At 41.1% G+C, this 27,774-nt stretch overlaps 3 protein-coding genes across 4 annotated transcripts; all 3 read left to right on the top strand.

The window, feature by feature from the left end:
* Positions 1-645: 645 nt before the first annotated feature.
* Positions 646-10,650, top strand: si:ch211-14k19.8 (uncharacterized). 2 transcript variants are annotated; one of them, XM_051386572.1, is made up of 12 exons: positions 646-1,140; positions 1,537-1,920; positions 2,248-3,435; positions 3,529-4,260; positions 4,351-4,439; positions 4,987-5,045; positions 5,582-5,745; positions 6,815-6,980; positions 7,067-7,258; positions 8,811-9,032; positions 9,908-10,067; positions 10,259-10,650. In XM_051386572.1, exons 1-12 carry the CDS (start codon positions 1,098-1,100, stop codon positions 10,331-10,333), a joined length of 3,474 nt encoding a protein of 1,157 aa, XP_051242532.1. In that variant the 5' UTR covers positions 646-1,097; the 3' UTR covers positions 10,334-10,650. The 2 variants fall into 2 exon arrangements, with proteins under 2 accessions (XP_051242532.1, XP_051242531.1); XM_051386571.1 differs by having other exon boundaries at positions 647-1,140; positions 2,248-4,260.
* A 4,604-nt stretch (positions 10,651-15,254) lies between these two features.
* On the top strand, positions 15,255-19,442 carry actb1 (actin, beta 1). Its single transcript, XM_051386643.1, has 7 exons — positions 15,255-15,378; positions 16,532-16,657; positions 16,758-16,997; positions 17,543-17,789; positions 17,884-18,075; positions 18,370-18,551; positions 18,777-19,442. The coding sequence occupies exons 2-7, from the start codon at positions 16,535-16,537 to the stop codon at positions 18,918-18,920; spliced, it is 1,128 nt and encodes a 375-aa protein (XP_051242603.1). The 5' UTR covers positions 15,255-15,378; positions 16,532-16,534; the 3' UTR covers positions 18,921-19,442.
* Positions 19,443-22,341: 2,899 nt separating this feature from the next.
* On the top strand, positions 22,342-27,774 carry fbxl18 (F-box and leucine-rich repeat protein 18). Its single transcript, XM_051386596.1, has 7 exons — positions 22,342-22,513; positions 23,674-23,871; positions 24,032-24,381; positions 24,973-25,108; positions 25,225-26,300; positions 26,836-27,054; positions 27,164-27,774. Exons 1-7 carry the CDS (start codon positions 22,460-22,462, stop codon positions 27,318-27,320), a joined length of 2,190 nt encoding a protein of 729 aa, XP_051242556.1. The 5' UTR covers positions 22,342-22,459; the 3' UTR covers positions 27,321-27,774.

Genomic DNA, 27,774 nt, shown 5'->3' with positions numbered 1-27,774 from the left:
AAAAGTTTTTAATAAAGAAAAAAACACCTGAGAGCCTAATGAATGACATATTACTTATATATTGTAAATCAAACAGTTAATTTTAGACTTTTTTTTTTATTATAGCCTACTAATGCTGCCTGAACTACTTTTTAAAGAGCTCTTTCCAGTTGTCAGCCTGTTTTGAGGTAATTCTGCCCCTCTGTGGCTAACATATTTAGCATAATGAAGATTAATATTGTTCAGAATATTAAATGTTACAGCTCTAGCCTATAAATAGTTTTATACTGACAACAAAGTTCTTGCCTTGAAGCTGTGAAAATTTCTGAATTTGCTTAAAGAAAAAGCAAGGGTTTCTTTAAAACCACACTTGAGCAGAGGACACAATCTTTAATTTATTGCTCTGTTGTAAAAACAAAAATACAACAGTCTTCTTATTGATATTTATTTGCATAATTGTGTTGAGTTAATCCAAAAGTAGATTCTAGGTTACTGACAATATTTTTAAAAACAGGCTATTAGAAATTGTATCAGATTACATTTCCCCCTGCAAACACTCCCTGTCTGACACAGTGGGGGTGTAAATGTAAAAGCCCTAATGAACTGTCTCCGTCCTCTCATGTCTTCATGCCTCCTGTGGTTGAAGGTTTCCTGTGCTGCGTTTACGCACTCTGTAAAAACCAGCTCCTGCCGCGACCGCTGGATTCCTTCCTCTCATCTTTGGAAATAACGATTGATTCAAACGACCGCACGGAACAAGCCTGAGGGGCGGTGTTAAACTCCACCACCATGTCTCCTCTGTCCGTTCCCGCATTACAGGACACAGTGCTTACTGCCTGGCACACGTGTGTTTAATTTAAGGTGACTGTGCGGCGCTGCTCTCTGACAGCACTGCGGTTTCCGTCAGGAGGAAATGATGGAGAAGGAAAGTTTCTGACGCCTCTCTGGGTTGTTGGGACTGTCCACAGGAAAAACTCCAGATCATCTTTTGCTTTTTTTGAGGGATTTTTTGCTCGTCCTCCATCATAGCGCACAGATACTGTAAATCTGGAAAAATAAAAACTGTATGGATTTGGGATTAATAAGGCCTCCGACACTGAAATGTCTCAGGATTGGAAATGCAGCTCCACGTCTGTCTGTTGCTTTTTATTATCACAACAGGTAAGAATAGCCTTTGATCTCATTATGTGTACTCATTTTATTATCACTGAACTTTTGTTTTGGACGCATTGTTAAGCTGAAGTTTTTGTGGTTACCTGAATGCCTCTAGCCCAGACCTAAATCTTAGGGGTCATCTGATGAGTAAATGGATGAGAAACTATAAGGGAAAAAATCTGTGATCTGTTACACAAAATTAAGTTTTCTTTCATTTCTTTTCTTTTAAAAAACATTGTTTTTAACCTTTGCATCCAAATTAGATGATCTAATAATGAAAAAAATACTAATTTGGTTTAACTGCCCACAACTTATGTCCTTAAATGTCTAAATACATATAAAACATCACACAGAGAGCAGGAGATTTATGCCACAGTGATTCCCTTTTTTTTCTGTCCTCAGATAAAACATTGGCCTTGTCGCACCACCACTGCGGTGGAGATGTCAGCCTGGACCAAGAGCCTGCTGGACACTTCAATCTCACTTTACCTGGACTTTTTACTGACACCAACAGACTCAACCCCATGAACCACCAGTCTGACGAAACCCAACCTGTTTCAGTTTGCTCCTGGGTGATAGGTGTTCCTCTGGGTCGGACAGTACTTCTAAAGGTGGTGTGGTTGGAAAGTGGTTCGAACATATCAGTGCGCTGTGTTTGGAACAAGCAAGACCAGGTCCTGGAGAGCGGGGGGACAGCTCTGCTCTCGGGCTGTGATAGAAACAAAGCCACCCTCTCTTGGACAGGAACAGGACACCACTCAAATGGCATTCAGCTGTCCTATTATGGTGAGAAACTGTTACTCAATTATCCTGTTTAGTTTATTGAGTCAGCCAACTTTCTTTGCACTTTCACCCTGATCACAAGAGTTTGATCTAATTGTCATACATGAAAAGTATTTGTTGTTTACAGAAGAAGAGGAATGTTGTGGTTACTTTGGCTGTGCGGTGTGTAACTGTGGAAACCTGCTGTGGAAATGTTCAGATATGTCCGTCGGAAAGTTCTTATCACGCTCGCTGTGGTATGAGAGATGTTATGTTGTTGTGATTTCCACTCTGTCTATCCTCACCCTTTCCCTCTCTGTTCTGTTTTTGTGTTTGTTCCTGGTCATCCAGTCCAGGAAGATGAGAGGAATTCCTCGGAGGACCACACCAGCCCACATTCAGACCAAGACTCCTTACATTGGTCTCAGACAGGAACCAGCTTTACAAGCACAGCTCCTGTTGGTCAAGAGGTGGTGAGAGGGACAGACGAGGGCAGAGGTCGCCTCTATGAAGGTCTGGAGGAGTGGAGTTCTGGGCCTCGATCTGTGTCTAGCCCCTCCTCTAAGGACCAGGGGCTGCCGGACCCCACCTCACCCCTGCTTGGACTCGCTGTGGCTGGGAGAGCCGATAGGGAAACTCTCCCTCTTCCTGAGGAAGAACCAAACAATAGAGCGGATGCATCTGGAGCGGCTCACCTCGCTGATGGTCCCATGGCTGCCAGAGAGAGAACACACCCCTATTTTCAGCATACACTCAGCACAGACACACTGACACACACAGCAAACACAGAAACAATCTCAACCAACAAGGTCCCTCGAACACAAATGGCACTGAAACGTGCAAAGGGAAGTAGCTCCAACATCTTGCTTGGCACCGATATACACACATATACAGTCACTCAGACATCTAAACTGCCTGTAACCACACAATCTCACCCCACTATTTCCAGCTCCAGTATCCCACCTCTCACCTCATCTCCCTCTGACCTACCTTCCTGGACAACCTGGGAGAGTGACACCATCCTAAACCCACGTGTAAGAGCTGTTAGTGGGGCACCTGGAGAGAAACTACATCATTCCTGGAGGAGCCAGCGTAGCACAGACAGACTTAACTCTGATCTGACCTCCGCTGTCACGTTTGACCCTTTAAAATCACAGACTGAACCACAGCCAGGTGACTCAAGCAGTGCACACACTGATACTGATCCCACTGCGTCATCGTCGTCCTCACAGGACCCCAGCAGGGCTCGTTCATCCACCACCCACAACAAGGGGCTTGACACTGCTGCTGGTACTGTGGAGGCAAACAGTAGGCACAATGACTCATTTGTATCCACTGCATCAGATGTTACCAGTCAAACTGCTACGTTTCAGTCCTCTGATGAATTTGAAATCACAGAGATTGTTCACACTTCTTCCACACAGAGTCTAACAGACTCTCCACAAAGTACAGAGAGTGTCACCCGCTCCCCACTTCCTTACACATCCTCCTCATTCACACAGACAAGCAAAGAAGGGACACAGAGTACAGCAACACAAAGTACGCAAAGAAATGTTGTTGATACATACATGACTACAGACACTATCTCCTCCTCGCCTGACATTAAAGTTGATGCTTGGACTTCTGCTTCAGGTTCTCCTTCTCCTTCTCGCAGAGCAGCACTGACGTTGGGAGATGTAATCCAGAACTCAGCTGCCACAGGAACCCCTGCTGACACCGAAACATATACACTGCATCCCACTTACACACATGACAACTCACCCACAAATTCACCAACTCCTGTTCCTCATTTGTCATCCAGTGCATCCATAGACTCATCCACACCTTCAAACACGCTCCAAACACACACTACATTTTCTGGTAGTTCACATTTCCCCCACACATCCCTGCCTTTGCCCTCCATTACCATTGAATCCGCTGCGCACACACCCGTCATCGATCACAAAACCGTGCCAACCCTACCCTCGCAAACGTCAACAGTCAAATCTTCATACACAACTCACACACCAAACCACCTGCCTTTGCCATCTTCCACTAATGTCCCAGCTACGCATAAACAGTCCCACGACTATATTACTACCACACATACTTTGCTGCTCTCACCCACAACTGCAAAATCAGATTTTGGAGATAGAGAGGTGGAAGTAGAGAAAGAGGATGAGTCTCTGCAGTCGTTTCCCAGCAGCACAACCACACAGACTCCTACAGCTGGACCTCCACAGCAACCTCCACTCTGGACAACTCCGTATCCCAGCCAGGAGAACCATACACCTTCTGTTGTAACCTCCGTACCCACGCAGAGCTCCACAACTAGTCAGAAAGCCAAGTTTTACATCGTGCCAGACCAGCCTGCAGCCATCAGAGGTAGTGTACATTTTATTTGTGTGTAATTAAAATAAGAGGTTTGGGTGTCCGGCGACTGTTGTAATGGCATTATTTGTTTGTTCCGTCCAGTGGAGTCAATTAAGCTGCTGCTGCAGATAATTGTAGAAGAGTCCAGATCAGCTTTTACTTCTGACCTGGAGAAAGACACAGCTGCCTGGGTGAGAGATTATGCACACACACACACACACACACACGCACGCACGCACGCACGCACGCACGCACACACACACAGTGTTTCTCACACTTTTTACACAACATACCACCTCAGAATATTTTAGGCTCTTCAAGTAACACCAGTACCACCATTCAGTTATGGACAGTTCACACAAGAGGCAGGTTTATTCCTAAAAAGATTATTTATTGTTGAATCCTGAACAGAACCATTTCAAGAACCAGAGCTAATTTGATGAAAAAGCTGTTCTCCTAATCTCTTCCCAATAGTTCCCAATAATTATTAACCTATCAAATTTTAGCTTGTAACAAATCATGTATGTATGTGCACGCTACATACGATTAAATTTTGTAGTATGATAGTATTATATGTTTTTAAATAAAAGTAAACAAAAAATATTCCAGAGATTCCTCTGTGTAGCACTGGAGGCAGCTTGAATACCACCAATGGTACACGTACCATAGTTTGAGAAACAGTGCATTAGAGTTTTATTTAGTAGCTGCTACAGAGTTCTTACACCCTGTTTCCTTTAGGTGGAGCCGTACCTACAGAGAGCCCCGGGGTTCAGCAGCCTGCTGGGAGTCTGGAGCAGGTGAGGTTGTTATAGAGTACATACAGATGTACTGTAGTTAAACTGAGCTGTTAGACACAGTTTTATTTCATTTATTTATTTCATTTAGTATTGTTAAATTCAAGTCACAGATCTAAACATTAAGCATGCTAACATGCTAAATTAAGATGGTTTAAGAACATTGTGAATATTTTACTGCTAGCAAACCAATAACTTTACATGGATATGTTAGAATTCATTGTGAGCATGTTAATATTCTGACATTCTGGGTACTATTTTTGGATTAGAAAATGAAGATATTCTATCTTGAATATTTACTTTTTATCCTGTTGGAAGAGTCTTTGGGGTTTTTGGATTCACCTTCTGGAGAGCAATAACAGTTGTTAAATAACTTTCTTTCAAAGGTGGCCAGGTATTTCCTTTTTAGAAAATGTGATGCCCCGCTCTGTGACTCTAATATAATGGTTATACATGAGACACAAACTGGGGCTAGGTTACAGAAGGTTGTGTAAAGAGAGGTGTAGATGGTGAATATACTGTTTCTGCTGCTGTTCCAGTGGTCATGCAGTGCAGAGTCTGGTGGAGTTTAAAACCAGCGGGGCTCTGCAGTGGCTCAGCGTGACGGGACCCACATCACTGTTGGAACGAACAGGATTAGCTCAGGCTGTTCGCGAGAGGAGGAGCATCAGCTCATCCAAGATTACCAACATCACACTGGGAGGTAAGTCAAGGTTGAGATGTCTACCTATAGACAGCTGACTAAAGATTCCTAACTTTTTAGGCCTAGTGGTTTCGTTCTCCACCTCTCTGGCCTCATTTCCTGTCATTTATCTACTGTGGACTCTACTGTACTTAAACTACCAGGTTAGTGGCAAGCCACAGTGGCTATATTTACCTGAGGGGGAATTCCATTCTTAACCTGCTTACTTGATTAAACCAGTTACAGGCAGACTCATGTAAACATCATAACTCGGTTAGATTGACTCAGTTAAGCTCGCAATCCAGTTATGAGGAATCTGATTAACGTGACTGGCTTATTCGGATATTGAGCTTGTTAACACGGCATGTAATCATCTTTTGGTGTTTGCTATATACTGAAATTAGGCTGTCATTTTTGTACAAATTAGGTTGACAGATGTATTTTGTTTGCAGATTCTTTGGGGTAATGGGGACACAGAGTATCAAATAATACAGTATATAACAAATGTTGACCAACTATGCATGTAAACACAGTCACTAAGTCACACTAAAAGGAATTCCAAAGTTCTATATATTTATTATTTCATTTGCTAATTTTCTGGCACACATGCCCCTATCATCTGCAGGACATTTCAACTATTGTTTTGATATTGACATACTATCAGACACATTTAATGGATAAAGCTGGTAATCTATTTTACACTCAACTAACTAAAACCAACAAAATGTGTCCTACTAACAAGTATTGTCTTTGTGCCTGATGTATTTTATTCCTCTGAGCGATGGGACTCCATTGTTGTCCAGAAAACAATAAATGAGTCACACTGTTGCACTGGGTGATATGTTCTGTCATTATGATGAAAATGGCCACTCTAGTTTATTTTAAGTCAATTCCTGTCCTGCTTCCATCAATACACAGCGCATCAAATGTGTGTTAATCCACAGCTGAAAGTAGTCCCCAACAAATGCTCTACTTGCTAAAAAACCCAGTTGTTTTTCAACTTGGCTTTTCCTTTTTAAAAAATTGCTTATTTTTTTTCCACTAAATTTCAAGAACCCCAGCCTCTTCCTTTAACATGTCTTCCCTCCAGGTCTGCAGGGTGATGTGTGTGACTGGCTGCTGCAGTGTCAAGCAGGCTACAAGTGTATGTCACAGCCTGGCACATCAAACTACAGCTGTTCTTCTGTCTGCCACTTTGACTACTGCCACCACCATGGCATCTGTACACACCACCCAGTCCAACTTCCAGTTTGCCAGTAAGAACATGCATGCTCGTAAACTCATTTTGTATCTCTCTGTCTAAGAAGGTTTTGTGCATGTAAGCATTTTGTTTGTGAATTAGCTGCCTTGTAGGAGAGGACTTCTGGTTCATGGGTCAGAGATGTGACGTGAGGATGACTCGAGCGCGGCTCGTGGGTGCATGTCTTGCCATATTACTCATCATGGTGACAGTGATTGGCGTTTTGGCCTGTGTGGCAGTGCGACGCTATCGAGCCATTCTGATCCAGGCCAAAGTAGATCAGACTCGGAGCAGGTAAGTCAAGTCAATTGTATTTGTATTGCCTAATATTAAAAATCTGACATTTGCCTCAAGGGGCTTTAACCAAACTGACTCACTGATGTACACACATAAAATTACAGCTCACAACATACAACCTACAATAAAAAGATTAATACACACACAATGCACACTAATATTACATATGAGGTTACTGCACCTGGTTTAAGACTTTTTAAGACCCTTTTAATACCACATATAATGCAATTTAATGAAGTATGGAAAATATACATTTGTAAATTAAATTTAAGCCTTTGTTTTGGAAAGAAATTCCATTAAATAATTTTCTTTAGATATTTTTAGAGGATGCTCTAGTAAAAAGAAATATGCTGAAAATGATTGAAATGGTAGCCTGTGTTTGTGCAGCAGTGTGTGGTGAACCATCCCATGGGCTTTTGGGTGGACCTTAAAATAACACAGGAAACACACATGATAACACACCCAGATGGTAAAATATTTCCATAATAATGTGACATACATGGCAATAACACAATGGACATCTTGGGGGCGATCATGTGTGGTGATCCGGGAAGAGAGAACCAGACACTGAGATGGGCGTAACTGCACGTACAGTAATTGTAATTACAGCAATGTCCACTGGGTGTCACACTCTGGCTGCAGAACTACATACTGAAGATGAAGGCTGTGCTGTAGACTCTTGGCAAATGTTGAGACACTCTCCAGACTTCAGTCATATGTACTGTGATATGTTCACTGTCTGGGGATAAAACCTGTCATCACAAATGATTTCAGACTTCATTCCCTTCCATCGTGATCAATCCAAATTTATTTTTGGGGAAATTTATGCAAGATAAACCTCACTCACGTCGGTAAAATTTCATACCAAATATAAATATTATGGGCTATAAATTGTGTGTAGTTTACAGGATTAGTATTATTAATTTCTTGTCACGCCGTATTGCCATAAACTACAGTATGGGTAATCTTCCAAGTGAAGTTGGAGAAATCGACACCCCAAGCAGACTCCGCTTGAGGCCCCTTTGTGGACAGCCCTGAAGTGCAGACATTGGCATTCAACCTCTTAAAGCTGCACCAGCCAAGATTTTTGTGTTTTAAAACATTTGTCGACTGAACCTTAATCCCAGAGTGCGACTGCGAGACGGAAGAGTTTATCCACTTTAACTGAGACCCTGTAGTTTCATCCTATTGCTGAGATAAAGTTTGACACAGACAGAGAAAGTTCAGCCAGGAAGTGATAAGTCTAAAGTTAAGCCTTAAATCCAGAGTGTCTCCTTAACAGTTGGGAGTGAGCTTACTTTCTCCAGCATGCTCAGCCAACAGGAGTGTATAGCTTCCTGAAGTCATTTTACATGAAAGGGAAATATCAACGCATCAAGGATTACATCTCTCTCCCACTGGTTGTTGTTTTTTTTGTTTTTTTCAAATTGTATATATATATTTAAAATATTTATTTAAACTCAAAACAATATCAAATTGAAGCAGATACAGATAAATATTGTGTCCTGTGAATATTATAACCTCACATTATGTTTTGTTGTGTGTGCAGCTATCGCAGGTTCAACCATTTTGATGAGCTGTCAGGACGTTTCTGGTTGCGTTCGTGGGCAGGATCAGCGGACTCACTGGATAATCCTGCCTTCACACGCTCCGATGAGTTGCTGCACCTGCGGGCGCTCGACCGCCCCTGCTGTTACCATGACGACACACTGTCGCTGGCATCCACCTGCCCCAGCCATGGGACGCGCATCAATACAATCTACCCCCACAGGTACACACACAAATACGTCCCATCAGAACTTTCACGTTATTGATTATGCTTATGTCTGTCTAAGATTCAACATGAAATACATACTACATCATGCATACAGTATATGTAACATGCATTTGCCTGTACTCTGCTGTCAAGTGTACACAATAAAAAGCAACAAAAGATTGAATTTATTAAGCAAAGTAAGACTAAATTAAGATCAAAATAAAAACAAGAAAGCTAAATGCATACAGCCTGTTGCTGCCATACAAATGCCCAGTGCAGCCATCACTCTAAGGGGAATTAGGGTTAGCCTGTCCGTAGTAAACAGAACAAGATTGTTTTTTTCCCCTATCCACTGTAATTACCTACTCTGACCTCATACCTCCTCAAATCACATTGCTCAAAATCACATATGTTGAAAACGGTTGAAAAATTGTTTCCCAAGACCCCTCATGTCCCCACCACCTTTCAACAGAAAGTGATAACAGCTGTCATGCAAATGTTTTTGTGGTTTATATAAATAGAATGAAAGTGTATTCTTGCTTCCAATGAAATGTTAAGTTGGCATCTGTTGATCCTACAGACCCAAACAAACCCACACAAAATGCAGTTCTACATCACTCAAACATAAATGACCATTAATCATGAAAGAATATCTTTAAATATCTTTAAAGTTGAATAAAAGTTCAAATAATGTGAATAAATCATTAAAACCCAATATCATTGAGTAAATCTGCTTTTTTCCTGAACTTCTTCAGCTTTTCTTCTTTATAGTTCCCCTATGTTTTTAAAACCTGTAAATGTATTTATGCAAGTGTTTACACTTACTCACACATACAGTATATAGACATTGAGTGTCTAAATAATCCCTTGGCTCTTTGTATTCCCTGTAGCTCTCAGTATGGTTGGAGGGGAAGCGAGATGAGCATGGGTGATGGTGTGTTGGACTCGGGTAAGGCCAGTGACCTTTCTGTCTGTAGCTGGCCTGTGGAACCCATTCAGTGGACTCCTTTCCCACTTCTGCAGCAACTGGCTTCCCACAGGACGCCCACAGTGAGTGTTTGAGTGTGTGTGTGTGTGTGTGTGTGTGTGTGTGTGTGTGTGTGTGTGTGTGTGTGTGTGTGTGTGTGTGTGTGTGTGTGAGTGTTTGACTGTGTGTGTGTGTGTGTGTGTGTGTAGTAGAGATGTACAGTATATCTTGTTTCTTTATATGATGATTATGTGTTGCTTCCCTGTGAAACCAGGTGAGGGTGTCAAGACCACGGTCCTACTGTGAAGGCATGGAGCTGGTAGACCTGGGGAAGAGCTGGACTGCTTGACAAGACATAAAGAAGAATGTGATCTGTTCTGACACTGGTATTTGCAGCTAATTTTAGCATTCTGGCCTTTTGTTGATAAAAACAGTAAAACAATAAGTGTAAAATGTGTATATAAGTGTATATTTTTTGTTAAAGTGTTGCTATATTGTCCAGTTTGAATCTTGAATGTGTTTCATATATGCTCCCTCTAACCCTAATCCTCTGATGTAGGATATACTGTAAAGATAAAAAAAAAAAAGAGTCTGTCTAAATGTCTATGGCACAGAGTCTTGTATGATGCTTTAATAAACCCAAATCTTACTCAGGGCAAGAATGAATGTAATGCTTTGGTTTTTTTTGTGCATTTAAACATACTGAGCTTTCCTCTCTGAGGTCATGGCTGACTGAGGAAAGTTTATTTGTGTAGCACATTACATGCACAAGGGCAGTGCTCTACATAATAATGCATTGAAACATGTTAGAGAAATTACAGCATAAACCACAAATGAAGGCACATGAGAAATTAAGATCAAATATTTATCTTAATATTAAGTGCTTTTTATCTGGATGTCCATTCAGTGTTCATGGTACATGTAGTCAAACAAAGCAATACATTTCTCAATGCTATATTGCCTGAGAAATAAACATAAAAAATCTGAGTAAAACCATTTCACATGTACAGTAATGTAGCTGGTGTCGAGGAAGAACTACTGGCTGTTTCAGCTTGTAGCTTGAAGGTAACAATATAGTTACATGTGAAAAAAAAAAGAAATGGTCAAACTACAAGAATTACTTTGCTTGGCAACATTGTGTAACTTTGATTAGCACCCAGCGGGTAACGTAACCTGCTCAGTGGACATCAGCCGTCAGAAGCTTACATGCAATGCATCCTGGTACAGGCAATGCCAGAACTGCTCCACAGGCAAAGGCACCCAGCTTTCTTGGTCAATATGGCAATAACGGAGGAATTTGCTTTAATTGACTACATTTACCATCAGCACTGACAGGACATCCATATAAAAGATGGAATTTTTTCCTTTCCCTTATTCACTTTGTTACAGAGAGTTAGATGATAACCACTCTCAAGTGTGTACAGTGAATATGAACTACAAACCTACTACAGGGAGTTTTTAACAGGTTGTGAAACAGTCTCATTTTAATGCTGATTCCCTTACGAGACAAACCCACTGCTGAAATCAATTAAACGAGGCGGTTGGAAACATTACCGCTTTTGTCCACAGGGCCTGCCAGAATCAACAAGAAATGTTCCTTGTTGCTGCTTTAACTTAGCATAGCGCAAAGACTGGAAACAGTGGGAAACAACTAGCCAGGCTATGTCCAAAGGTGACAAAAACCAACCTATTAGCACCTCTAAAGCTCACTGATTAAAACATTACACTGCATTTAATTCATACAAAAATATAAGTGTAAAAACAACACATTGTGGTTTTACAAGGGGTTATGTGCCAGACCTTTTCTTGGCCGTGACTTTCTGGAGTCTGATGTTGAAAGTGAGGTTGCCGAGCAACCGGCAGAGAGTCTGGTCACGAAATATTTCAGCAAACAAACCAGATATATTATGGTAGTGAGCTTCAGAGGTGCTGGTAGGTGGATTTTGTTACCATTGGACACAGTCAGACAAACTGTTGTTGAAGGCTGCTGTCAGTATCTTCATATCACTCTTATCTATCTTTCAGCAACTGAGTAAAAAGCAAAAAGCATGCAACATAAACCTTTTTAACCTGTATTTAAAGGTTGTCAAAGTTGGGGTGAATTTTATTGCAGTAGAAGTTTTATTGTCCAGCAGTTCATTAAAACACACAGCACAAAGCAGCACTGACAGTATGAATACTCTAAATACAATACATTTAAGAAGAGAAAACTTATGAGTAAACTTAATGTCTGTGGGATTAATTACTCCTCATCCTTCTAAACTGTCTTCTGGAAGTTTATTTCAGGCGAAACTGGATCACCAGCTGGGCAAAGTCAGTAACTTTCCCTGGGGACCCAGTGACCCAAAAGCCCAAGGTCGTTGTTTGTATAATTTGATTAAGAATTTGCATCATACAAGTAAACTATCAATTAAGGTGTGTCCCTCTGCTGCATTACTGAATCCTGTGGTCCTTTCTGAAAATCTAGTTTCAAGACTTTATTAAGGACCCTAGTTTTCTGCTCCTGCCCCCCCTAATCTGATTGAAGCTCTGTGGTACATATAACTAAATGTTAAGCTGGGAACCTGGGATCAGGTATATTTGGATCTTAATCACTGAGAGACAAATTGTGATTTTAACTGTATTCTAGGACATACTGGAGGCCTCTGCAGATACCTAAGAATTGGTCTTTTCTTTGTCAGGCTTTTTTGGGTGGGTGGGGGGAGGTCTGTGTGTTTTAATGTTACATTTCAAATAGTATTTCACCTTCTTCCTCTGTCTCGCTCACTCTGCTCTGGCACACAAAAGCCACACCTCCTTGCAATGCTGTGTATGAAACTCAGCTGGAATGTGATGACATAAATGACTGGGAAAGACTGCTACAGAGTGAAATGGGCAAATATGTGCACCGACCTTATATTGCACTCCTATAATTGTCCCTCTCCTGGGAAAAGAAATAAGGGAGTGATTGATTTGGGTAGAAAGGAAATGTAGCAAATATAGGAGGAGAGTGAATGTGTGCTTAAGGGAGAGACTGAGAGAGAGAGAGGGAGGGAGAGAGAGAGAGAGAGAGAGAGAGAGAGAGGGAGAGCACACGTAAGAGAGAGGGAGAGGGATGAGTGAAAACTGGACAGAAGCTACCTGCTAGCTTCTTCCATATACGGTCTTAGTCAGAGCCAGAGCCAAGCCTGTGAATTTCTCTGACTATGTGGTGAGCAACGGAGTGACTGCGCATATGTGTGTGTGTGTGTGTGTGTGTGTGTGTGTGTGTGTGTGTGTGTGTGTGTGTGTGTGTGTGTTGTAATGCACACATGAGTCATGCACGGCACAGAGTTTTGAAATTGCTTGAGGAAAGGCATGAGTGTTGAGAAATTTAGTTAGAGTTAGAGAGTTTAAATAAGAAAAATAAATTAGAGTTGGAGTTATCTTCCTTTCTAAATATAAATCTCAGGGGGAGCTGGTGAAGGATACAGAAATCAAGGTGAAAAGTGGCAAACCTAAAGAATAACACACTTACACAGCCTTAAAAAGGGAGATTCATTCATTTCCTCAGACTGGTCACATGACCTGAGCAGTGCATTCTTCCCCCCATGTGACTTGCTCCAATATCTCCTTATATGGACGTCATCCAAAGGAACTCTTAAAGGGATGGTTGTCCTGCCCTGGGTCTATACTTGGTGCGTGGGTGTGGATGTGTGTGTGTGTGTGTGTGTGTGTGTGTGTGTGTGTGTGTGTGTGTGTGTGTGTGTGTGTGTGTGTGTTTAGTGTCTATCTAGAGCAAGATAATGCTAGTCTGAAAAGCCAATTCCCTGATCAGCTCATTCACTCTTCTCTATGTTGTCCTTAGCTGCTCCATACCTGATGCCCATATGGGTGTTTGTGTGTGTTTGTGGGTCTGTGTGGTCACTTCCTGCATACATCTGCAATAGAGAAGCACTGTGAAACCTACTTCCTGTCTCTTTTGGTGAGCCGGCTCCCATATAACCTTATTAGGAACACATAGAGCCAGTGAGAATTCCTAGTGTAAGTTTATGACTCTTTGTCCGGTGCCCTTATTGAGTTAAAAGAGCACCTCGATCCACCCACTTAGTCTCCGGTCAACTTATAAGATGAGCTTTGCATGAAGATTGTGCATTATCGTAAAATAAATATGACATCTAAACAAGTATTTCAGGTTAGAGACGCACAAGGAGTTCGCTTGTGTGACATAATTGGGTGTGTGCATGAGCAGGTGTGTGAATGCATATCAAAGTGAGTCACATTCATAAATGATCATTTCATAATAGGCCTCGCAGTTGCATTTTGACACCAAATATAGGTATGTTCCGGAAATTGCACACCTGTCTATTACCTCTCACTGAGACAAGCAAGGTTAATATGCCCCTTACGCTCACTTAAACATTACCAGGCAAGTGATGAGAGATAACAGATTTACAGCTTCCTAAGTGTTTGCTGTAAACATACCTCAGCTCGAACACATGTTCTCACTATGCGCTGTGTGTGTGAGTGAGTGTGTGTGTGTGTGTGTGTGTGTGTGTGTGGGTGTGAGACACTGGTATGCCAGGGCAGACGTGTCAGTCAGGGTGTTAACAGAGCTGTCAGTGACCCTGAGATTGTAACCACTTCATGTCCTGGCACTACTAACCCCGAGTATCTGCCATGAGTGAGAGAATTAGCACAGTCTTCAGTGCAATCCAGTCCTGTTGCATTCCTTTATGACCTTCACTTAAGTTAGATAAATCATGGCTCTGTTTGTCTGCATTCTTTGGGCTTATATTTTCCTCCGAAGGACAGAAAAAGAAGACAATATTATATTAATTAAATGTGATTAGGAGCTTGTGTAGCCAGGATACGCAAGGCCCTTTCTCAATGTGGATGATGCCAGGGATTAAACCTATTATAGTACACTGAATTACATCAAAATGTGTTCATATAATAGCATAAAGAATACATAAAAGCACATATTCAACTTATGTCATACTGTGATTTTTGTGTTGTGCAGCTGGAGTTCTGTGATCTGTTGCCCACCTTTGCATCCCACAATTAAAATAATGATAATAAAAAATATATGTATATATATATATATACATAATAATTATTAACTGTTTTATTGAACACTTGAACCCCCACAGATTGGTAATATTGGTAGTATATAGGTTAGTTTTCTGGTCCCCCTCTGTCTTGTCAGAGCAGCAGAACCCTTATCTGCATGCGCCACACCCAGTGGATGCGGCAGGACCAATCAGAGGGCGCCGTGCGGAAAGTTCTCCTTTTATGGAGAGGGGCTGCAGCACGAGCTCTGATAAAATCCTGCAATTTATTGGCCTCCATTGCAGTCAAGTCCAGACACTAAACCCTACCGGAGTGTAGCGCTCAGTAACAGTCCTCTTAAGCCGAGAACCCTCCCTCACACAGGTAAGACAACTACCGAGTGAAGTTTTTTTTTTTTTTGTATCGTATTTTAAATGCATTTTCTCTTAAGTAAATGTGCGCTTGTTCAGTGTTTTACCCCAGCGGAGTGAGTTTACACCGCCGGTTAAGTTACGATATGAGGTTTTCTGTCCGATTTCTCTCAAGTTTAAAGCAGCCGTTGGACTTGCTTGTCAACCGACCGTTACAGTTTAAACCAGTAGCGGTTGATATGATATAACCATATATATATATATATAAGTGTTGGCATGCTGTCGTTCATATTTTAACATGGTGTGAAATGACTACCTCCCTGGTTGCTCCATGTTGTCTTCATCACCTCTTCATCAGTTTTTTTTTTTTTCTAACAAATCAAGACCAGACGTTAAATAGTTTGACCTTCTCGTTTACATGTAAGCATCTGCTTTGGCACGGTGTCCCGGGTCTCCGGTTTCACACACACAGACACAGACAAGGTGATGGCAGATTAGCCGGATTAAATTGAAAATACTTTTTTTTTTTTTTAAATGCAGGTAGGCGTGTAGAAATTGTTCTTTAAAAAAAAAAAAAAGAACCCACAATGCTGTGACATTACAGCTTGTAAGTTAATGAATTTAACGTTATATCTAATGAATGTCAGTTAGACGTTGGCTTTTTATTTTCTTCTTCACATAACCTTGGTAACTATGGTGGTCACGACACTAACGGTTACACCTGATGACTGACACGATGAAGGATGGAGGTCCAAGTTTTTTTTAAAGTGTGCGTTCGCTATTATGTGTATGGGGAAGATGATGATGATGATGAAGATGATGATCCCAGTGAAGGGAGTGGCCGCCGGCTGTCGGTGTCATTTGAGGTTTTAACGGCTTCCCGGGCCGGGCTGCCGCCGTCTCTTAAGCTGCTCTCACTTTTGCCTTATATGGCCATGGCCAGACCGAGGGAGAAACTGCCTTTGTTTTCTCAGCTCTGGATTTGGACTGGAACCTGCGCCACTGCGACATCCAGCGTCCGGTTTCCATAATGACACGGCTTTAACAACCCCCCCCACCCCCCAGTTGATGTTTGCCAGATGTAACGCATGGCTGTCACATAGCATCCGTTTTTTAAACATTTTCTTCCCCTTTTTTCTTCCTCTTCCTCTTCCTCTCCCTAACAGAAAATGGAAGACGAAATTGCCGCCCTCGTTGTTGACAACGGATCCGGTATGTGCAAAGCTGGCTTTGCAGGAGATGATGCTCCACGTGCTGTGTTCCCCTCCATTGTTGGACGTCCCAGGCATCAGGTACAGTCCCCCCCCCCAAAAAAAATATTACATAAATCACAAACCAACATTAACAATTCTATTTCAATGAATTGATTTTTAACTTGTGTTTGCTCCCTAGGGTGTGATGGTTGGCATGGGCCAGAAAGACAGCTATGTTGGTGATGAGGCACAGAGCAAAAGGGGTATCCTGACCCTGAAGTACCCCATCGAGCATGGTATCGTCACCAACTGGGACGACATGGAGAAGATCTGGCATCACACCTTCTACAACGAGCTGAGAGTCGCCCCCGAGGAGCACCCAGTCCTGCTCACTGAGGCCCCCCTGAACCCCAAAGCCAACAGGGAAAAGATGACCCAGGTAAGAAGGGCTTGACACAATGACATTTTCTCTCATCAGTAAACCCACTCAGCTCCCCTGCAGGGCCGTGCGACAGGATAACGTGTTGCCCCTCAGGCGTTTCTTCTGCTCAATCTGTCTTTATTTCCCCCTGCTCCTTCAATCTCCAGGGTTCCTCTGTCCTGTGCTGATCTTTTCATCTCTACGGAGGCTTCAGGTTTCTGTCTGATGCATCAGGAATGATTTTATTGCAGCATGGTCACTGCTGTTTTTCCAACTAGGCTTGTTTTTTTTTTGATGAAAGACTCTAACTACACTGGTGACTGCATGGTGGAACAGATGACTGTAGAGCAGGGTGCTGCACTCAACATGCACAGTCAATATGACCAAACTAAAAGTACAGATTATTAGAATGACTGTGTTTAGTATGGTGTTTCTACTCAAAACAAAACTGGCCAGTGTGCTGTGCTTTTCTTGATCTGACTGTACTAACCCATTCTAGCGTACTTCAGGTTACTTTGACTCATTGATGCAATGACTCATATCTCGTCTCCTCTCTCCTCCAGATCATGTTTGAGACCTTCAACACCCCTGCCATGTACGTGGCCATCCAGGCTGTGCTGTCCCTGTATGCTTCTGGTCGTACCACTGGTATTGTGATGGACTCTGGTGATGGTGTTACTCACACAGTGCCCATCTATGAAGGCTACGCCCTGCCCCATGCCATCCTCAGGTTGGACCTGGCTGGCAGGGACCTCACAGACTACCTCATGAAGATCCTGACTGAGAGGGGTTACAGCTTCACTACCACAGGTTGGTACACAAACACTGACTCCAAAACAAGTTAATAATTGATGCTAGGGAAATTATAAAAACTGACTCTAAAATGTCTTTCCTCGTCTTACAGCTGAGCGTGAAATCGTGCGTGACATTAAGGAGAAGCTGTGTTATGTTGCACTGGACTTTGAGCAGGAAATGGGCACTGCTGCTTCCTCTTCATCCCTGGAGAAGAGCTACGAGCTTCCTGACGGACAGGTCATCACCATCGGAAATGAGAGGTTCCGTTGCCCTGAGGCCCTCTTCCAGCCCTCTTTCCTCGGTAAGTGCAGTCAGGAAAACCACCACTTCTTTAAGGCAGAAATCTATTTCAATCAGTGTACTGGCTGAAGGATACTTCTAGATTGAGTTTGATATATATATATATATATATATATATATATATATATATATATATATATATATATATATATATATATATATATATATATATATATATATATATATATATATGGGAGTTAAATTGTTGGGACACACAGGGGTTGTAGCAGCAAAAATTGGGCCTGATTTTGAAGTATATAGAACAAAAAGAATAACTTTTTACCCTCTTTAACAGGTATGGAGTCTTGCGGTATCCATGAAACTACCTTCAACAGCATCATGAAGTGTGACGTGGACATCCGTAAGGACCTGTACGCCAACACTGTGCTGTCTGGAGGTACCACCATGTACCCAGGCATTGCTGACCGTATGCAGAAGGAAATCACTGCCCTGGCACCCACCACCATGAAGATTAAGGTAAAACTCCTCATTTCTCAGACTCTCATCATCCTCCCTGAAGCAATGATGCAAAAGATGTTCCAGAAAGCTCTTTACCTCTACTGCCACCCAGTGGACAAACATGGTTGATGCATTCAGTCGCTTGCTGGTCTTTTAGCTTCCACTACATTTAACTATAGGAGGGCACTCATGTGGCTTGACTTCAGTGGTTTAATACCCTTCTCCCCGTCTTTCTCCCTGCAGATCATTGCTCCCCCAGAGAGGAAGTACTCTGTATGGATCGGTGGCTCCATCCTGGCCTCCCTGTCCACCTTCCAGCAGATGTGGATCAGCAAGCAGGAGTACGATGAGTCCGGCCCCAGCATTGTCCACAGGAAGTGCTTCTAAACAGACTGTCAGCCCCCTCCCCCAAAACACACTGCTACAAGTCCAAACGACTGGCTCTGCATACATGCCTACACCAACACACTGGTGTATGCTGAGCCCACAACACCTCTTCCCATTTTCCCTCATCACTATGGCTATGGCACCATGCCCCCTGATGGGGAGAAACTCTGCAGGAAGTACAGAGCGCGTCCCAGGCGGTGTGAATGTGTGAGGAACATGATGTCCATTGTCGTGTTTGTGTAGGTCATTCCAGATGTGTTTGTTCACCACCTTATTTGCCTCTATGAAGGTTTATTCTCTGGTTGGGCCCACTGCCCAACAGACCTGTAGTATTGCTTATTATGTAAATTATGTAATCTGAAACTTGTTTTGTTTTTGTACTTTCAGCCTTAAACAATACTTGGTCCAGTTTGTTTTTGTCATTATGCAAAAGACAAAGCTTCTACCTTGTATGAAGGTTTGTGCTTGGGGCTTCAAGCCTCTGGTGTACACAACAACCCAATAAAGTGCACATGTCTGAGATTCTGGTCTGGGTACTTGGTCTTTATTCATCTCAAAGACATTTTAAAAGAAACATTTTACTCATTCCAAGATTTTATATTACATGTTGCTTTACACTCTGAAAATGTCACTTAAGAAATTTTGACATGTACAAAACTCACAGGGGGAAATTAAATTAATGTTGGATAAATTATATTTAACTGCTTCCGTTTCAGGGTCCTGAGGCCTCACTGGGACACTTGAATAGAATAAAGCAGGTGTTGTGAAAAGGGCCTAAACTAAGGATGAGTTTAATGTCTCATTTAAATAATAACAGGAGAGGCTCTCTCAACCAAGTATGATCAAACTAAATGAAGACTTAAAACAAAAAAAAAGAAATGCCACAAATGTCAATATGTCTTTCAGGTTAACAGTTATTGAACAATGTTGACGTTAAATGAAAACGGATATTTGAACTTTTCTCATCCATCCTGCGAACTTGTCAACATTGGAAACCATCAGGTGACATAATTCAACTGCAAACTTAAAGTCACATGTCAAGCCTCTGGGTCAGGAGTGGGACAGTGAACTCTAAAGACTGATATTTTTCTATAAACCTTTTATTATAGTGCCATCAAGTGGACAACTACAGAATGAGCTGTAAATATAATTCAGATACGTCAATTAGCATCAGTAACTTTGTAGAATTCATATATTAAGAAAATTGGAAACTTGATTTCAATAAAACCTTTTTTATAATTTCATGATCTTGATTGCATTGTTTACTTTAACTTTTTTATATGAACTAGTTTGGTTCCTCAGTGTTGTGTTATGTGCTGGATAATTTTTCTGTCAGAATTTAAGAACCCAAACAGTCCGTATATATTCACAAAAATAAGCAGCATGCAACAGGCTTGAAACCTTTTAATTATCTTTGCTAAATTTGATTTTGGCCATATAAATTAACCAAAAACCCAGTGGTGGAGCTCGTTATATTTACTGAAGAACTGTACAGTTTATAAAGTATGATGTTGAACTATCAAAAGTATAAAAAGTAGTTAAAAATATCTTCATTTTGACTACCTATAACATAAAATGCTACGTACTCAGTAATGCATGCGATAAATTAAATATATATATATATATATATATATAATTGAAACAGGGTTCTCCAGACCTCTTCCAGCAGCAGGTGCTTCTCAGTTCAGTTCATCAGAGTCAAAATGCAATTAAAGGCAAATGAATCAGTGTGCTCTAGTCCTCCTTTGTTCTTTATTCCAGTGGTTCCCAACCTGTTTCTTTAAGGGTCCCTTTTTTTATTTATCATTGAGTAAACTGACGAGCCCTGAGTGACGTATTTTATGGACATTTTTAGGAAGTTTGTGTAAAATTAGAGATTGGTATGAATTCTGAACAGATAATTTCCTGTGAATATTGATCAGAGATGAGTTTTCCTAATATTTTTAAACAATTTTCTGTCTGTATTATGTACTTTTTAATCAATTTAATCATACCAATCATATGTACTTAATAGGCTTCTGTGTTTACAGATTTCAGTGTCTTCTCATTGTTTCTTAGCTCTTTAGTTGTTTATCAGAGAGTAAAAGCTCTGTGAATATACTCTGTGTGTTCAGCTCTTCAAAGTTTAGATCTTAAATAATGATCTAAACTTTAAAAATAGTAATTTCGTTTAGTTTTCTTCACATAAATGCTAAGATATAGGCCTATCTCAGTAGTTATGTGTATATATATTTTATCTTTTACCCCTTAAAATCCTTAAAATGAAGGTGTGGCGACCCCCAGTGGGAACTGCTGCTCTATCCAATCATCTCTTCTGAGTACTTTTACTTTTCCTACATTTTCCTGCTCGTACTTTTACTTTTTCATTGCAAGACCTTTTCTTATAGTGGAGTCATTTTATCCTGAGGTGTAACTGTTGCTTTTACTGAGTGAAAGATCTGACCAACCACTGATTTAATTGTAGCTTAAATTAAATCCTGCAGGAACGAAAAATCTGTAATTACATTAATACTGGTACTTTTAGGTCACAGGAACTTCTTCAACTCCTCCTTCTCTTTGCTATTATTATTATTATTATTATTATTATTATTATTATTACTTACAAACAGGCTCTGGGTCAAGAGTAATAGATTAGATAGAGTTTTATAGCCAGGCTACAAAACAAGGTAATTGTAATCCATTACTGTAAAAATATGGATTATTAGCAGATTACAATTTTAAAATACCTCTGTTTTTCTTTAAAAATAAACGAGCAAAGAACTGTACAGTTAAAGTTAAAAATCTTTCCATTTTCCTCTCAAGGGTTACATTGTTCTGTTCTTTATAGGTTAAATCAATACTTCTTATTGATATTTATTTTCTCCTGTTTTTAAGTTACGTTACTTTAATACTGTAATACTTGGATTAGTTTACTGGCTACATTTGTTTTTCTAAAAACAGGTTATTAGTAATTGTATCGGAATACTTTGTTTTATTTTTTTCTCCAAACCCTGCTTATACATCAATAATTATATTAAATAATATATAAATTATATTTACTGGCGTTTATTATGGAGTCCTGTACTTTTTTGAGTATTATTATTTTTATTATCATTATTATTATTATTATTATTATTATTATTATTATTATCATTATTATTATTATAATTATTATTATTATTATCATTATCATTATCATTATTATTATTATTATTATTATTATTATTACTATTATCATTATTATTATTATTATCATTATTATTATTATTATAATTATTACTATTATCATTATTAGTATTATTATCATTATTATTATTATAATTATTATTATTATTATTATTATTATTATTATTATTATTATTATTATTATATAAAAAAAAAAACGGATTGGACCGACAGGAAGTATGTCCGTCACTGACAGTCTTCCGTCGTTGTGCGGCAGCTGAAGTAGTCCGCCCGGTCCAGGGTTGGACGTTCAACCGGTGCAGTTAGTTCAATGTAAAGCGGATTCATCGAAACATGAATCGCTGGCTGGGTGAACATCTGAAAACTTGCTGATCATGAGTGGCACCGTGAGAGGGATTTCAGAGGACATGGATCGACAAATTATCCAGGTGTGTTAACCGACAAACTGCGACGGTTACACCGATTAATAGTTAGTAACGTTGGTAACGGTAACGTGGAGCAACCAACCGAACTAACGTAGCTAGCTAACGTTAACACCAAGTTAACGTTCAGTTAGACGAGGCTTCACTTTAATCTCGACTAACTTTTTTCAACCTAGTTTGGTTAGTAGACACGAAGGGTGCTTTGGTGTCTCTTTCTTTTTCAAACCTTTGAGGAGCAAAAAAAATACAGACACTTCAGTGACATTCATGTGTTCACGCTAGGGCTGCACGATGAAAGCATGTTGAGATTATTTTGACTCATACTGCGAATTAAATATATGATTCACGATTAGGGGGAATTATCATTTTTGCAATCACAGTTTTAATTTAAACTGAACAAACAAAAGAGTTTAAAATTGTGATGTTTTCTTACATCTGGACAACAAGAGAGCAGCACCACAGTGCTTTATTATAATGCTCGTTTGACACCACATTTTACCTTTATCGTAAAAACTGCAGCTTCTTGCAATTTGGATATTTCACTTGGCCACTTTCCATAATATTGTGATTCATTGTGCAGCCCTAGTTCATGCACTTTTGTATGTTGCTTTCTATTCTGTTAATGTAGCGTTGTAAAGGTGTCACCTAATAAATATGTTGCACTACAATATGTGTTTGCATTTAATATTGCTTCAACTATAATGCTTATAATTAAGACTGAGAGTGAGGGATATGGATAAAGCCGTCTATCACTATCTAATTTTATATTGTAATGTCCATATTATCGTCATATTTATCAGCAAGGTATATCTGAGTTTGGGAAATTAAATACTTGACAAATACCTAACTGATGCAAAATGTATATAATAATCCCATTTGGCTATAAAGCAGTTGTGCTCATTTATTTGCAGCATTGTCTCCAATAGCCTAATAAAAGCAGACACAAAAGGACCATCTCATGGTATAAATATGTCACACAGACATTATCTAGTCTCTTGATAACAGCTTCTTTCTCTGTGTTGAACCTCAATAACAAAACACCAAGAATTAGTAAGTACCACACATTTATCTTCTTGGCCGTCTTGGTAATTATTTCCAAAGGTTGACTGAATGCACAGAGGGTTTAAAAGCACCTAACCTGCATCACTGTTTGCTTACCATCACAGGCTGTACGCGATGAGGACATAATGTCTTCTAACACGGTGGGAATGTCAGATTTGTCAGATGAGATCCTGCTGTGCATCCTCCGCCACGTCCCCGTGTGTGACCTGGTGATGAATGTGGCAAACGTCTGCCAGAAGTTACACACGCTGTGCTATGATAAGTCCCTGCTCTCAAACGTCAGCCTGTCTGAGGAGTATCTGGTAAAGCTGTTAAAAATACATTTTATCATTTGAACTGATAAAGCAAGATTGTTTCAGTGAAGATCTTTTGGGATATTTTAGCATATTTTAACAAATACGTGAACAACGCTTTTTAACAGATGGAAATTGTTAATAAAAATTGTTCTTCTTCCTCCTTCAGGCTGACGATCTGTTGGTTCGGTACATACTGACGCAGCTCGCCAACCACGTGCAGTCTATCAGCCTGAATGGTTGCTACTGGCTGAATGGTGCCATAGTGGAGCGTCTTTCTCGCTGCAGAGGAGTGACGCACCTCGATGTCACTGGCTGTCGCCTGTCTTCCACTCGTCTCTCTCGTATCCTCTCCTCCCTCTCTCAGCTCAGATCACTTGCTTTTGATGTGACACCAGGCTTCACCTCTGCTATGCTCAGTTCAGAGGCGGTGGATTCACTGAGCCGCCTGTCGGAGCTCAGACAGACACTGTTGACACCGAGTTATGGTGTGGTGCCGTGCTGCGCCAAACTCCGCAAGTAAGAATGTGGTAGATTACTGAGGTTTTAACATGAGACCTGTGACCAGAGTCACCCCCTATTTGACAGGGCAATAGACCTTTTGTGTTGTGTTTGGTGTGTTATAATGAAGTACTGTAGTTCTGAAGAGATGCCCTGGCCTACAAATTGTGTTCTCCAATTGCAAGAAAACATGTTTGTTTGGTACAGACCCCAACAAATTTTGCGTCGTCGTCATTTTAATCGTTTTTCAGTGAAAATTAAATTTGTGATGCAAGAATGATCATTCCCACACTAATCGTGAATCATATTGCAAATGCAATATCTGTTTAAAATAACTGCAATATGATGTTTTTACCAGATCATGCAGCCTTAGAATTTATCCTCTGGGGACCATGAATGTCTTTATAAAATTTCAGTCCATCCAATAGTTGTTGAAATATTTCACTCTAGACCAAAGAGGTGGACTGACTGACATAGTTGTCCTTAAGGCTTAAATACAAACAGTGCTTCACCATCTAGAACAAAATCCACAAATTTGGAAGTTGTTGAGTATGTTACTAGTTTGCTGCTACCGTGTTGAATGTGTGTGTCTGTGTCTCTGCATTGCAGGTTGATGCTGCAGTTTGACATCTCAGATGTTACCAGAGAGGGTGTCGGTGTGTGCTGTCAGTTAATGGTGGGCCAGAGCAGTGTGCCACATTACCAGCAGCTGGAAGAGTTCACTGCCAGGCTGGCTCCAGGAGAGGTGAGTTTGTTAGTGTGCATGTACATGTAATATGTTCACATACAGTATATATCTGCAGTATACACCGTAGTAGTGTGCAGTATTTAACTAGTGTATCTGTGCGTTGTTGTCCTTAGGTAAACCAGACCCTGCTCCTGCTCTACCTGGCAGTGTTCAGCGTTCATGTTCCAAAGCGTCTCAGAGTTTTCCTCGTGTCGATTCCTGGCCCAAACCCTGCTCACTGGCCTGCTGCTCCCTCACTAGCCAAGAGCTTGGGTCAGCGAGGTGACCTGGAGGCCCTGCAGCTCCCTCGGTCCTGGCTCGATTCCTTGTCCCTAAAGCAAGCCCTGGAGGGAAACAGTCCCAAACACCTCAGCTTTAGCCGCTGCCCAGCGCTGTGGCCACAGGTGTTCCAGTCGTTGCTGGAGGGAGGAGTGAAAGATTCCACACAGCTGATCAGCCTGAACCTTAGCGGGATCAATCAGGTCCTTTACTCGGAGTGTAGGAGTGTGGAAGACCAGCTGGTTCCTGGGACGATGAGCCGGTTGGCTGTTGGCTGTCCCAACATTAAATACCTGAACCTGATGCACACACACTATCATCATGAAAACTCAGCAGGGCTAGGTGGAGAAACACACCTGTGTGCCAGTTTGGCCAAATTCAAACAACTGCGCTCTCTCACTCTGCCTGCCTGTGCTCTGGCAGATGGCTTAAACACACATCAAATCTCTCAAAACACATCTCCCTCTGCGTTGTTCCTGGGGTTAAAGAAGATTCCACGTGTGGGCCTCCAGAACTACAAGCCTGAGACAGAGTCTTCTCTGGCAGGGGACAGCACCTCGGGGCTCGCTCAGCTTTTAGCTGGCTGCCCTCTTTTAGAGACCTTAGAGGTCATTGGTCCAGGTTTTGTCTCTGTGCTGCCTCGGCTTGAGCCTTGCAGTCGCGCCAGTGTAGAGCCTCGCGGTATGTGCACATGGGCGCGAGGAGTTGGCGATGCACACATAGCGGCGCTTGAGGCTTTGCCTCGATTACGCCGCCTGACTCTGGCTGGGCTTCCGGGAGTCCTTAGGGGTACAGGGCTGGTACAGCTGGCCAAGCACTGCGAAGACCTACGGGTATTATCCCTTGCCAACATGGGATCACTAAAAACCATGAACTACACTCCTGCCTTGCTGGATGCACTTAGACAGTGTACACAGCTACAGGAACTCAGGTTAGTAGATGCTTTTGTTCATTTACTGTAATACTAAACACGAACCGTCAGACAGATGGTAGAGTCAGAATTATTATTTTTTTCTTCCTTTCAATAAAAGCATTTGCTATTATTTGATAATAATATCTAATTATTAATTGAACTAATAATGAAATCTTAATATTTTTTTCTTATCAGGGTCTTGAGTAGATTAAGAACCATTAAATGCTGAGCTAACTGTCTTTAAGTATGATGCAAAGTAATGTGTTTGGTTTATTTTATTTGTTTTAGAAATACAAAACCTGTTGTGAACATTTTTAATTAGCAGTTTGTTTTTCTGATAATTATGGAATCCACCTAACACACAAACCACACATTCACTTTTACCTTGTGGTGTGTTTGTTGTTTTTCATGAAAGGTGGTGCCTTACACTCACTACACAATATGGGGCCGTACACCAGTTAGTCTAATTAAATGTCATGGACTGAATTCACATCTTTGCTCAGCTTGTTGTTGTTTTTGTCGTTTATTGAACATTGTGTGTTTGTGCGTTTAGGTTGGAGCAGCCCTACCTGAATGCCAACGTGTCATTCTTCGAGGCTCTGTCCTGCTGCTCTCGTCTGCAGCGCCTCTGCCTTATCTCACGCAGCGGTACCTTTGACGCCGCTGCCACAGAAACATTCATGGAGCGGTGCCGCCATGTCATCATGTGCCACATGTTCATGGGCGGCACCTTGGTGGCTTGCCGCACACTGCAGAAAACTCTGCTGGACAGGTCAGTGTGTGTGTGTGTGTGTGTGTGTGTGTGTGTGTGAGGACATGTACGTCACATTAAACTACGAGAAAACTCAAATTCACCTTTTCTTATGTCTTCCCTCTGTTAGATTCACATATGACCGCTCGGCCCTGAGTGTGGTCATCTATCCATTACAGCATGAAGACCTGCCTTCAGTCATCAGAGACATCCCACTAACACTGCTGGATCGGATAACTTTGTTCCAGAGCCACGTGGCCCAACCACCACATTTATCATCATTGTGACATCACCAGGAAGCTTTAGCGTGATTGGTGCTCAGTCTGCGTTTTTTTTCTCAGCAGGAAATAAAATTCATGGAAGAAAGACTGACTGTCAGCTGCTCAGTGATTTCTGATTGTGTGATTCGTTACATAAAAGACAAAAACAGTTTCAGGCTGCTTTACAACAATACATCCACCAAGATTGTTTACATTAACATGACTCATGAGTAATGATGGTCTTCATGCTTTCTGAGGCTGGAGTTTGACTTTATTTGTTCCAGGACATTTCACATTTGGTGCCATTGGGACCTCAATTGTGCTTTTAAGGGCAAAAATAATTTCTGTTCCTACACCACTCTGCTACTTTAAAAAAAATAAGTGCCAAAAATATAAATTAGGGATGTGTTGGTTCAGAAACTTTGTATAGACGACCTAAAACAAATGATGTTGTAATAAAGTCTAAATGAATTATTTTAAA

Source organism: Dicentrarchus labrax, unplaced genomic scaffold, assembly GCF_905237075.1.
Source record: "Dicentrarchus labrax unplaced genomic scaffold, dlabrax2021, whole genome shotgun sequence".
Taxonomy (NCBI): Eukaryota; Metazoa; Chordata; class Actinopteri; family Moronidae; genus Dicentrarchus; species Dicentrarchus labrax.
The sequence above is the reverse complement of the archived record's forward strand: the minus strand, read 5'-3'. Positions and strand labels throughout refer to the sequence as shown.